Source organism: Garra rufa, chromosome 13 (genome assembly GCF_049309525.1).
Source record: "Garra rufa chromosome 13, GarRuf1.0, whole genome shotgun sequence".
Lineage (NCBI taxonomy): Eukaryota > Metazoa > Chordata > Actinopteri > Cypriniformes > Cyprinidae > Garra > Garra rufa.
Genome location: NC_133373.1, coordinates 7,921,956 through 7,935,160, shown reverse-complemented (window position 1 = coordinate 7,935,160; position 13,205 = coordinate 7,921,956). Strand labels below are relative to the sequence as shown.

General features: G+C 31.6%; 1 protein-coding gene across 3 annotated transcripts; it reads right to left on the bottom strand.

The window, feature by feature from the left end:
• Window positions 1-241: 241 nt before the first annotated feature.
• Window positions 242-11,680, bottom strand: enpp5 (ectonucleotide pyrophosphatase/phosphodiesterase 5). 3 transcript variants are annotated; one of them, XM_073816790.1, is made up of 5 exons: window positions 11,625-11,680; window positions 9,383-9,439; window positions 7,507-8,364; window positions 5,739-5,915; window positions 242-4,001 (listed from the first exon to the last, which is right to left on the bottom strand). In XM_073816790.1, the coding sequence occupies exons 3-5, from the start codon at window positions 8,339-8,341 to the stop codon at window positions 3,619-3,621; spliced, it is 1,395 nt and encodes a 464-aa protein (XP_073672891.1). In that variant the 5' UTR covers window positions 8,342-8,364; window positions 9,383-9,439; window positions 11,625-11,680; the 3' UTR covers window positions 242-3,618. The 3 variants fall into 3 exon arrangements, with proteins under 3 accessions (XP_073672891.1, XP_073672892.1, XP_073672893.1); XM_073816791.1 differs by having other exon boundaries at window positions 9,383-9,403; XM_073816792.1 differs by lacking the exon at window positions 9,383-9,439.
• Between the last annotated feature and the right edge of the window lie 1,525 nt (window positions 11,681-13,205).

The window sequence follows — 13,205 nt, the reverse complement described above, 5'->3', positions numbered from 1 at the left end:
AATAGTTGTCTTGACCAAATATTCTGCTATCTTAAGAAACCATTCATCAATATAAAGCTTATTTATTCACCTTTCAGATGATACATCTGAAAAAATTTGACTCTTATGACTGTTTTTGTGGTCAAGGGTCAAATATTTTAGCGTCTTGGATTGACTTCAGAAGGATCATGTGAAAATGATGCTGTAAATTCAGCTTTGCAGCACAGAAATAAGTTTAATTATAAAGTATAACATTTCACAATTACTGTTTACCATATTTTTAATCAAATGTAGATTTAGTAGGCATAAAAGACTTATTTCAGTCAAATATCACACTAGATATCAACCACTCAGAAGTTTCCAAATCAGGCATTTTTTTTACCTTTTATTGTAGCACATTTAAAGTAATGTTTTAGTTATGGGATTTCCAACAGTTCAAAATCAGACATTAGGCCATAAAATCCAAAACATGTAAGACAAATCCAGTAAATCATAGAAACACAAAACACAACAGTCTCTGAACACATCCATTTAGAAACTCATAATTTCCTTCTTAATAACAGAAACAATCCTAACATTCTGCAAGCAGCTAACTACTACTACTACCTCAGCAACATTTATATCAAAGATCATAAATAATTATTTTCCTTTTAGTCTTTGAACAAGTAGAAGACAGATCACAGTGTTTTGCCCTACGCAGGGCTTTTAAATGCTATTTTCAAAAAGTACAAAATACATTAACGCAGGACTTAATACTATTTCTACTTGATGTCAATCTTTGAGGATTTTGGCACCATCACCTTTTTTTGTTATATATATATGTATATAAATTTTGGATGGTATTACATTGTGCAAAACGCAGATAAGCTAAAACATCCCACTAGTCTAATAGTTCATCTCTCTATCCTGATTAGCTTACATTGATCTTAGTGCAACGCGGAGGTAGTTTGACAACTACCAGCTTCTTTTCATTAACATCTGCCAACTTAAACAACTGCATTTAACTAATTAACAAACAAAACTACGATGGGTTTGAGAATAACAACAAATTCAAAAAACAACTGCTACTGACGTCCCTTACATTTTTTATTTTTTTTTTTTTTGTTCAGAATCTTAAAATCTTATCCATAGCCTTCAGTTAAAGGAATATTCTGGGTTTAGCACAAGCTAAACTCAATCAGCAGCATTTGTGGCATAGTGTTAATCAACATAAAAAATGTGATTTTCTTAGTAAAAAAAGGAAAAATGAAGGTTACAATGAGGCACTTAAAATGGAAATAAATGAGCTTAAAAGTGACATTAAAGACATTTTATGATTTCAAATAAATGCTGTTTTTGGACTTTCTATTCATCAAAGATTCTGGAAAAAAGAAATTTTTTGAGGATGTAAAAGCAGAAATGTGAAGCTTACCATATTATAAAATCACTTATTTCTCACAATTGCAAATTTATATCATGCAATTCTGACTTTATAACTTGCGATTACAAGTTTATATCTCACAATTCTGAGAAAAAGCTTGTATACCGCAATTCAGACTATTTCTCGTAATTGTGAGTTTACATCACGCAATTCTGAGAAAAACAAAACTGAATATTGAGTTTTTTAAATTTGAATTCTTTTTCTTGCATTTGTGAGTTTATATATCCCAATTCTGAAAAAAAAATCTGAATACTGAGTTTGCAATTCTGACTTTGACTTGCAATTGCGAGTTTTATATCAAGTTATTCTGAGAAAAATTTCAGAGGAAAAAATTGGAATATTGAGTTTATATCTCGCAATTCTGACTTTATAACTTGCAAAAGTTTACATCACGTAATTCTGAGAAGTCAGTATATTGAGTTATCTAAATTCTATTTCTCGCATTTGTGAGTTTTTGAGTAAATTTAATGTTATTTCTTGCAATTGCAAGTTTATATTACGCAATTCTGAAAAAAAATCTGAACACTGAGTTTCCAATTCTGACTTTGACTCACGCAATTTCAGAGAAAATAATCTGAATATTGAGTATATATCTCGCAATTCTGACTTTACAATTTGCAATCGCAAGTTTATATCACGTAATTCTGAGAAAAAAATAAGAATTGCAAGTTTTTATCTCGCAATTCTGATTATTTCTCGCATTTGTGAGTTTATATCTTGAAATTCTGAGGAAACAAATCAGAATAATTAGTTTTAATCTCGCAATTCTGACTATTTCTCACATTTGTGAGTTTATAAAGTAATTCTGAGAAGAAAATCTGAATACTGAGTTTATATCCCACAATTCTGACTTTATAACTTGCAATCGCGAGTTTATATCGTAATTCTAAAAAATAATAGGCTATTGAGTTTTTATCTAAATTTTATCTAAATCTTGCAAATTTGATATTTCTCACAATTGCAAGATTATATCCCACAATTCTGACTTTATAACTTGCAATCGCGAGTTTGTATGGTAATTTTAAAAGAGAATATTGAGTTTTTATCTAAATTCCATTTATCGCATTTGTAAGTTTATATCTTGCAAATTTGATATTTCTCACAATTGCATGATTATAAAAATCTGAATACTGAGTTTGCAATTCTGACTTTGACTTGCAATCTTGCGATTCTGAGGAAAAAAAGGACTATTTGCCGCATTTGTGAGTTTATATCTCACAATTCTGAGGAAAAAATTCTGAATGTTTATATCTTGCAATTCTGACTATTTCTCGAAATTGCAAGTTTATATCACGCAGTTCTAAAAAAGGTCGGAATTGTAAATTTTTATCTTGCAATTCTGACTTTATAGCTTGAAATTGCGAGTTCATATCACGCAACGAGTTTTTATACTGCAAATCTGACTGTTTCTCACAACTGTGAGTTTATATCATGCAACTGAGAAAAAAAGTCCAAATATTACATTTATATCAAAATATTGAGTTTTATCTTGCAATTCTGACTTTAACTTGCAACTAGCTAGGAGTTTATACCTCACAATTCGGAGAAAAAAAGTCAAAATTGTGAGATAAAATGTTGCAATAACCTTTTTTATTTTTTATTCAGTGGCAGAAACAGGCTTCCATATGAAACAGTGGAGTATTTTAATGTTCATGAATAGTTACAATAGTTTTCTATTATAAGTATCTTACTGTATCCCAGATTTTTTTTTTTTTTAAAGAAAAGTCAATTAATTTTGTGATAATTACTATTATGCCACAAATGCTATCAATCTGAACCAGGAATAATCATTTAACGCAAATTCAAGAGAATAGGGCAACTCTCTCTTACTAAATTAATATCAGATTCAAATTGAAATAAAAAGCATGGGGATGCTAACATTTTTTCTTCAAATACTAGATTTTCGATGACTAGAATAAAGGTACCACTGACAGCTCCACCAGAAGAGGGCACTATTGGCTTAGTCAGCTATGATTTTGATGATTGCACAACCTTTTCCCACTGTAGCATCTTTCCCCATATTGCTTTTGGTATATTCGGCTTTGGCACGGTACCGTGGATATGGATCGCTTTTGAATTCAAGCGACCATGCTGGCTGCTTAAAAAGTGTTATTAGAATTATTTTAGAATGAATCGAGAATCTGTGGCACTGGAGAAATAATCAGTGCTACATTGAGAACCTCACATGAGAAAAGTGCCGACACCCCTTGCGTTTGACCCTACAGTAAAGGCTGTGTTATCTCACTGTTGGAGAGATGCAGTGGCGGTAGTTGCCGTTGTGTCACCTGTTGCACAAAGATAAAGAGAAACCCGATCACAAGGGCAGCACCGAGGATGGATCCCACAGCCCACGCATAGGACGGCTGTCTGGGCACGGGCGGGACCACTGGCTTTGGGGTTGACGTCTCCACCAAGAGATCCTGCACGCTTGACAAAGAGCCGTTGTTGGGTAAAGGCTTGAGACCAAGAATGTTGCACATGAGAGGATAGAGGTCGACAGAGTGCATGGAGGCCTTGATGTAGTCGTGGCGGAAAGCGGGGCCACGGGCGACGAACACAGGGTGCATGCTGGGAAGGCTGTTATTATATCCATGGTTTCCCACTGCAAATCAAGCATGCAATCATTAGATAATATCTCTAATGCTGATCAGAAAGCACATCAATGACATTAAAGGAGGAAAATTAAAGATGTACTCACCCCGTTGTCATCCGAGATGTTCACGTCTTTCTTTCTTTAGTCGTAAAGAAATTATGTTTTTTGAGGAAAACATTTAAGGATTTTTCTCCATATAGTGAACTTCTATGGTGCCCCAAGTTTGAACTTCCAAAATGCAGGTTAAATGTGGCTTCAAATAATCCCAAATGCTGTTGTGAAGCGAAACAATCGTTTTTTATTATTACAATTTATATACTTTCTAACCTCAAACGCTCGTCTTGTTTTGCTCTGCCTGAACTGTTTTTTTCCGATTCAAGACCGGAAAGAGTTAGGCCAAAAAACTCCCATCTCATTTTCTCCCTCAACTTCAAAATCCTCCTACATTGCTCTTTTACCTTTTTTGTCTGATCTTCTTTGCATGTTCACTGCAGTGATGTAGGAGTTGAAGGAGAAAATAAGAGGAGAGTTTTTCGACATGCGCTGTCTTGAACCGGAAAAAAAAATGTTCAGGGAGAGAAAGACAAGACGAGCACTTGAGGTTAAAAAGTATGTATATTGTAATAAAAAAAAACGGATTGCTTCGCTAGATAATACCCTTCTTCCTTGGGATCGTTTACAACTGCATTTGGGATCGTTTGAAGCTGCATTTAAAACTGCATTTTGGAAGTTCAAATTTGGGGCACCATAGAGAGTCCACTATACACTCTTAAAAATAAAGCTGCTTTAAAAGGTTCTTCACAGCGATGCCATAGAAGAACCATTCTTTGTTCCACAAAGAACAATTAGGTCAAAAGTTTGTTAAAGAACCATCTCTTTCTTACCTATTTACAATCTGAAGAACCTTCTTTTGCCACAAAGAACCTTTTGTGAAACAGAAAGGTTCTTCAGATGTTAAAGGTTCTTTATGGAACCATTTAGACAAAGAGGTTCTTCTATGGCATCGTGAAGCACCTTTATTTTTAAGAGTGTATGGAGAAAAGTCCTAAAATGTTTTCCTCAAAAAACATATTTTCTTCACGACTGAAGAAAGAAAGACATGAACATCTTGAATGACAAAAGGGTGAGTACATTATCTGTAAATTTTTGTTCAGCAAAAGTTCACTTAAAAATTAAAACTTACTGATAAATGACTCACTTTCAGGTAATCAAAGATGAGTTTGTTACTTCATTGGGACAGATTTGGAGAAATTCAGCATTACTTCACTTGCACATTAAAGGGTTACTCCACCCCAAAATGAAAATGTTGTCATTAAATTACTTACCCCTATGTCGTTCCAAAACCGTAAAAGCTTTGTTCGTCTTTCAAACACAATTTAAGATATTTTTATACCCTTTAATGGATCCTCTGCAGTGAATGAGTGCTATCAGAATGAGAGACAAAACAATAATCCACAACATTTGTGAAGCAAGACATTAACCGATGAACTGATGTCGTGTGGATTGATTGTGGATTATTATGATGTTGTTGTTTTTTTTATAAAACTCTCATTCTGACGGCACCCATTCACTGCAGAGGATCCATTGGTGAGCAAGTGATGTAATGCTGAATTTCTCCAAATCTGTTCTGACAAAGAGATAAACTCTTGGATGGCCTGAGGCTGAGTAAATTTTCATTTATGGCTAAACTGTTTCTTTTAATAGGAATTTAATCTTCTTAAATTCTGTATAAGTATTAATACGCACACATAAATGATCCGTTTCTGTTCTGCATGACCGTCCAGCCCTCTTTGACCTCTATGATCAGAGGCATGATCCTGATATTGTGTCTGTAGTGGTAATGATCTGGGATCTCCTCCTTTTTATACACAACCATGTTAGGGTTGGCGTTCTTCAATGAATTGTAGACCTCTTCAAGTTTGCCTGGGTTAAGAAGAGAAAACACAATTACAAAACTATAAAACATGCGTCACCAGTTATAACACAGAACATTGATGATTAGGTGTTTCTTAAAGGTATAGTTGAGCCAAAAATGAAAATAGTTATGAATTGCTCAACCTCACGTCGTTCCAAACTTCAAAGACCTTCGTTCATTCTAAGAACATAAATTAAGATATTTTTTATGAAATCCGAGAGCTTTCTGACCCTCTATAGACAGCAATGCAACTGCCACGTTCAAGACCCAGAAAGGTACATGTGACATCAGCGGTTCAACTGTAATTTTATAAATGTTAAGCTATGAGAATATGCTCGAATAAGAAAATGCTCGTTGATGACTGACATGAAAGACAAAAAAATTGTTGAATAAAGTTGTTTTTTTGCACTCAATAAGTATTCTTGTAGCTTCATAACATTATGGTTGAACCACTGATGTCACATGGACTATTTTAACAATGTCCTTACTACCTTTATGGGTCTTGAATGTAGTAGTTGTGTTGCTGTCTATGCAGGGTCAGAAAGCTTCTTATGGGTTTGGACCGACATGAGGGTGAGCAATTAATGACAGAATTTTCATTTTTGGGTGAACTCTTCCTATGAACAATAGACATATTTCCAAATTTGATTGGAAATGAAGCACAACAAAAATTACATTTGCCCTGCTTTTGACCAGGATGTGGTTGAAATTACCATTTTTTTCTTACTAAAATAATTTTTTATTCACATTTTTTTATTTAGACCTAAGAACCTTAAAATATTTATGTGAGGTACCTAAATTAAAATTTTAATAATTTAACAGATTAATTTTCAACTATTTTATGGTTCTCTAACATTGGTAAATAGTCACATAACATGTAGGTAAATAACTTACATATATTATTTACACAGTACTGTGTTTTTTATGGTTTTTTTTTTTTTTATGTACTTTGGTCAAAAAAGGTAGGGTAGGGCGAAAAACTTAATCTTATTTTCTCCTCCAACTTAAAAATCGGCCAACATCTTTGTTTTACCTTTGTTTGTAAAGGGCGTTTGACCTTCTTTGCATGTTTGCTTTGTAAACACTGGGTCGGTACTTCTGCCTACATCATGTGTGACCTTTCCAACGTGACTACGAGCGTGAATTAAGCATTTGTGTTTAAAAAGTATATAAATTTGTATTTTTCTTAGAAAATAGCCAATCGTTTTGATAGATAACACTCTTATTCCTCATCTGTAGAGCCCTTCAAAGCTGCATTGAAACTGCAATTTGGACCTTCAACCCATTGATCCTCACTAAAGTTCACTACATGGAAAAAAATCCTGGAATGTTTTTCCAAACACATTGATTTCTTTTCGACTGATAAAAAAGTCATGAACATCTTGGATGACATGGGAAGTGCAAAATAGCTGAAGTCACAGTCTGATAGAAGAGTACAACAAAAGGCCTTTGAAATGTGCTTAAAAATACAAGATGAAGGCATGATATAACAGTATTTATGTGATCTTTATTTAGCAAAAAGAAAAGGAAGGAAGTAGAAGAAACACCTACTTTCATGACTAGTGTAAGCAATAACTAATGCATTATATTCATTCTTACCTTCTTTGGGCAAAATGCCAACTACAGGGCTCTTGTCTATCCATGTGTAAAGATCACGGCTGACGTAGGTGTCCAGCTCAATAATCTTATCATGGGACAACTGTGTCATTCCATGATCGCTCGTAACAATGAGATTGACTTTGTCATAAAGGCCAGCGTTTTTGAGCTTTCCCCTGAGGAATCCCAACTTGTCATCGATGTCTGCTATGACCACATCCATGAGTGGGCTCTCCGGTCCCAAGTTATGCCCACTCTCGTCTGGCTCCTCCCAATACAAGACACCAAAATTGATGGCCTCGGGTCCCAAGAACCAGTCAATGAGTTTCTCAACTCGGGCCTCAAATGGCATTGACGCATTATAACTCAAGAAATGCGTTGGGTGCGTTCCACCAATCGCTACGTCCGATCCAGGCCACATGGCAGCACCACTCTTCCGCCCAGCCTTTTGATTGGTGACCCACAACGGCACGGCCTCCTCCCACCACCATGCGTCGTATATTTCGGGTCCCTCCATGGAAAAGGAACGGTTGTGAATGGGGTCGTACATTTCGTTAGCGACAATGCCGTGGGTTTCGGCATGTAATCCCGTCACTAAAGTGTAGTGGTTTGGGAAGGTCTTGGTGATGTAAGTGTTCTCCACTTTCTCCACCTGCACACCCTCATCCATCAGGGCACGGAAGTTGGGCGTGGGTACTCGATTCACATAGTCCCAGCGGAAGCCATCAAAGGACACCAGTAGCAGCTGGCTTTGCTCTTCCTGCTGTGAGCTGGATGTCTGAAGCAGTGCTAATAAGCAACTCAGGAAGCAGCTCTTAATCACTATGAGGTCTGGCATGATGTAAGATGTTCTAGGGAAACCTATATGGGGGAAGGAAAGAAATTTGGACCATTGATTAACATGCACATCATTTTTTTTATTAATGTACAAATTCATCAGTTATTGGAATTGCTGTGCGCTAGGGTTGTCACGATACCATAAAAATGACTTACGATACTATACCAGCTGAAGTATCACGATACCAAGTAGTATCGCGATACCATGCAGTATTTTGTTCATTTAAAATTCTATTCTACAAAATGAATCAAAGTTTCATAAATAAAAAGATGTAAATGAAAACAGACAACATTTTTTTCTCTGAATACTTCATTAATGTGAATGAATGACTGGCTATTGTTTTCCATGAAATCATGTCAACATTACTCATCTTAGCAATGCGCAGAAGCTGCATGAAGTGACATTTAGATGTGGTATTTATACATTTAGACTTTAGTCTGAATCAGACCCTCTCTTCTGATAAACTGCAGCGTGAAATATCTTTGTTTGGACATGTTCAGATATAAATGAATGTTTGGTTATATATTTGAAATTTTTAGAAACCAGAACGTGGACTTAATCCGAAGTTAATATATTCTGATAGATTATAATAGATTATCTTTTCATATTAATTAATATTATAACACACACAGTTAATGATTTTAGACAGGGGAATGCAGCTCTGCAAAAGATAAAAAGAAATATGATTTTTTTTCACTTTGTTATTTTATTATATTATATTTGATCTTATGTATACTTGATTAATTAATTTTATTTTATTGCAAACAACAGTTAATGATTTTACAAAGGGGAATACAGCTCTGCAAAAACTCAATATTGAACATTTAGAGTTTTCTGATTAAAAAGATACTTAAATTAAAAAGATAATTTAGAAATAACCCAATGTCGATTAACATTTTATTATATTTTCCTTGTTATTTTATTAAATATTTTTTCCCTTTATTATTTTATTTTATTTTATTTTGTATCATTTCCACATTATTATATTTTATTATAATATATTTTATTGCAAGTAAATGCAAGTAAACGTTCACCGCTTACCTCTGTGGATGATAGTTGGCTCTGCAAAAAAACACACACACAGTCGAATACAGGTTTCTGAATAGAAATAAATAAAAATAAATTAAAAAGATAAAAATGAAAACAAAAAACACTGCTGATTAATATTTAATTTTCCCATTATTTTGTTATATTTTATTTTCACTTTATTATTTTATTATATTATATTTAAGCTTTTCACATTATTAAATTCAAATATATTTTTATTGTAAACAACAGTGAATGATTTTACACGGGGGAAAACAGCTCTGCAAAAGCTTAATATTGAAATTTTTGGGTTCTGCTGAGTAAAAATCTATTTAAATGAAAAAAGAGATAAATACAAAAAAACACTGTTGATTAATATTTCTTACATTTGCACTTTATTATATTATATATTTTTTATATTTTATATTTTAAATTCTTTTATATTATATTATATATATTTTATTTTATTATAATTTATCTTATTTTCACATTAATATATTTAATTATAATATATTTTATTGTAAACCACAGTTAATGATTTCAGAAAGGAGAAGGCAGCTCTGCAAAAGATCAATATTAAGGTCCTGAGTAAAAAAATATATATATTAAAAAGATAAATACAAAAAAACATTTTCACATATGTGACCCTGGACCACAAAACCAGTCTTAAGTCGCTGGGGTATATTTGTAGCAATAGCCAAAAATACATTGTATGGGTCAAAATTATTGATTTTTCTTTTATGCCAAAAATCATAAGGAAATTAAGTAAAGATCATTTTCCATAAAGATATTTTGTAAAATTCCTACTATAAATATATCGAAATGTAACTTTTGATTAGTAATATGCATTGTTAAGAACTTAATTTGGAGAACTTTAAAGGTGATTTTCTCAGTATTTTGATTTTTTTGCACCCTCAGATTCCAGATATTCAAATAGATGTATCTCGGCCAAATATTGTCCTATCCTAACAAACCATATATCAATAGAAAGCTTATTTATTGATGTGTACATCTCAGTTTTGTAAAATTTAACCTTATGACTGGTGTTTGTGGTCCAGGGTCACATATTACATTTTATTAGAATATATTTTATTGTAAACCACAGGTAATGATTTCACACAGAGGAATGCAGCTCTGCAAAAGATCAATATTAAAATTTGGGTAAAAATAAATGAAAAAGATAACATGGAAAAAACATTGTTGATGAATGTTTTGTTATATTTTCACTTTATTTTATTTTCACTATTTTATTTTTATATATTATTTTATATCTTAGTTTTGCATTATTATATATGCGATTATAATATATTTTATTCTACAATAAAATACAAGCTCTGCAAAAGATCAATATTGATTTTGGGGGGTTTTCTGAGTAAAAAAAAATGTTGATTAATATTTTATCATATTTTGACTGTATTTTATTATCACTTTATTATGTTTTCATATTTTATTTTATTTTCACATTATTATATTTTACTGTATAATTTCACGCAGGGAAATGCAGCCCTGCAGAAGATTTTACTCACAATAAAAACAACAAACGATAAATATGGGGAAAACCCATTACACAACAATGACTCAACGCGTTATTAAACAAGAACAAACAACTAATGCACTGTTTAAAATAAAAAATTTAAAAAAAAACCTTACTTGTATCTTGCAAAATACAATCGGTCTCACGCTGTTCTGTAATAAATGAATGTGACTGCATGTATGTAGGTCTATGTATGTCATATTCGGTCATGGTAGTGCAGCCTACTTTCAGCGCGCCTGCTCAGTTAACAGGTGCATTTTTCTTATACATAATGTAACAGCTAACAGGATACATTTCGGACTATAAACGCGCTAACAGGTTAAAACGGGTGTCAAATGTAGCACAATAATTCAATTGTTTAGTGCGTCATTAAAAATGGAAGATGATGACATCATACACAATGCAGCGCATTTCTGCTGCCCGAACCGCCGCTCGCTCGCTTCACCGGTGTCCTTCTTTTTGAACACAATTTTACAATCCCTGTTAGGTCTAAAATTATATTCCGTAACATTATCCTCAACTAACCAGTGTGCTTCTCCGTTCAACAGCAGCTGCCGTTCAACCGTGCAGCTCAAGTTAGCGCAGTGCATGATCTATGACAACGCTTAATGTCATTACAATACATTATGCAAACGTATCAGATATTAAGCACCTTCATGGAGAAAACGGGTGCATTTGCAATTAAACGAAACCCGTGAGCATGCAAGTAAACGTTCATCTTACCTCTGTGGACGATATTTGGCTCCACAAAAAATAAACACACTGTCGAGTACAGGAAGTCCCGCCTATTTTTCGCTCACTAAAGAATCTCATTAGGAGTCATTGGAAAAAATCATTAGCGCTAAACGCTAACAACACTGTTCATTTCATTCTTTCACAGTTTGTTATTGTGTAATAATATTTGGAATGCAGCTCTGCAAAAGATAAAAAAACATTGTCGATTAATATATATTTTTTCACTTTATTATATTTTATTTTCACCTTATTATAATATATTTTATTGCAAAACACAATTTATAGTAACAGCTCTGCAAAAGATCAAACATTTTTGGGTTTTCTGAATACAAATAAATTTAAATAAATAAAATATATATTATATTTTATTTTCACTTTATTATTTTATTATATTTTATCTTATTTTATTCTCACATTATTATATTTTTTTATATTTTGTCGTAAACCCGAGTTATTAAACATGGGAATGCAGATCTGCAAAAGGTCAATAATGTTTTTTTGGGGTTTTCTTAGAAAAAAATAAATAATAATAAAAAAACACACACACACACACACAAAAAAATGTGTTGATTAATATGTTGTTATGTTTTCCATTTATTTTGTTTTATTATATTTTACTTTTACTTTATTAATTTATTATATTTTATCTTTTTTTTATATTATAGAATATAGAATAAAGATAAATGTAAATACATTTTTAAAAAATAATACAAAAAAAACTTTATTATATTTTCACTTTATTTTATTATATTTTATTTTCACTTTATTATTTTATTATATTTTATGTTATTGTATTTTCACATTATTATATATTTTTATATTTTGTTGTAAACCGCAGTTGATTATTAAACATGGGAATGCAGATCTGCAAAAGATTAATATTGGTTTTTTTGGGTTTTTTTTTTTAGAATAAATAAATAACATTTTTGGGTTTTCTGAATAAAGATAAATGTAAATACATTTTTAAAATATAATACAAAAAAAACTTTATTATATTTTAACTTTATTGTATTATATTTTATTTTTACTTTATTATTTTATTATATTTTATATTATTTTATTTTCACATTATTATATATTTTTATATTTTGTTTTTGTTTTCTTAGAAAAAATATTTAATAAAAATATGAACACACAAAACATTGTTGATTAATATGTTATATTTCCATTTATTTTATTATATTTTACTTTTACTTTATTAATTTATTATATTTGATCTTATTTTCACATTATTATATTTTACTATAATATATTTCATTGTAAATCACACTTTACAATAAAAGCTCTGCAAAAGTTCAAACATTTTTGGGTTTTCTGAATAAAAATAAATGTAAATAAATTGAAAAAAATTAAATACAAAGAAAACTTTATATTTTCACTTTATTTTATTATATATTTTTTTCACTTTATAATTTTATTATATTTTATCTTATTTTATTCTCACATTATTATATATTTTTATATTTTGTTGTAAACCACAGTTAATTATTAAACATGGGAATGCAGATCTGCAAAAGATCAATATTGATTTTTTGGGGTTTTTCTTAGAAAAATAAATAATAAAAATAT

Bases quoted from the DNA above. Each gene is read 5' to 3' on its own strand.
- enpp5 (XM_073816790.1), bottom strand. From the start codon at position 8,341: ATGCCAGACCTCATAGTGATTAAGAGCTGCTTCCTGAGTTGCTTATTA. The intron at 5,916-7,506 runs GTAAGAATGAAT...TTCTTAACCCAG, and splicing joins TGGCATTTTGCCCAAAGAAG to GCAAACTTGAAGAGGTCTAC. The intron at 4,002-5,738 runs GTGCGTATTAAT...CTTGATTTGCAG, and splicing joins CAGAAACGGATCATTTATGT to TGGGAAACCATGGATATAAT.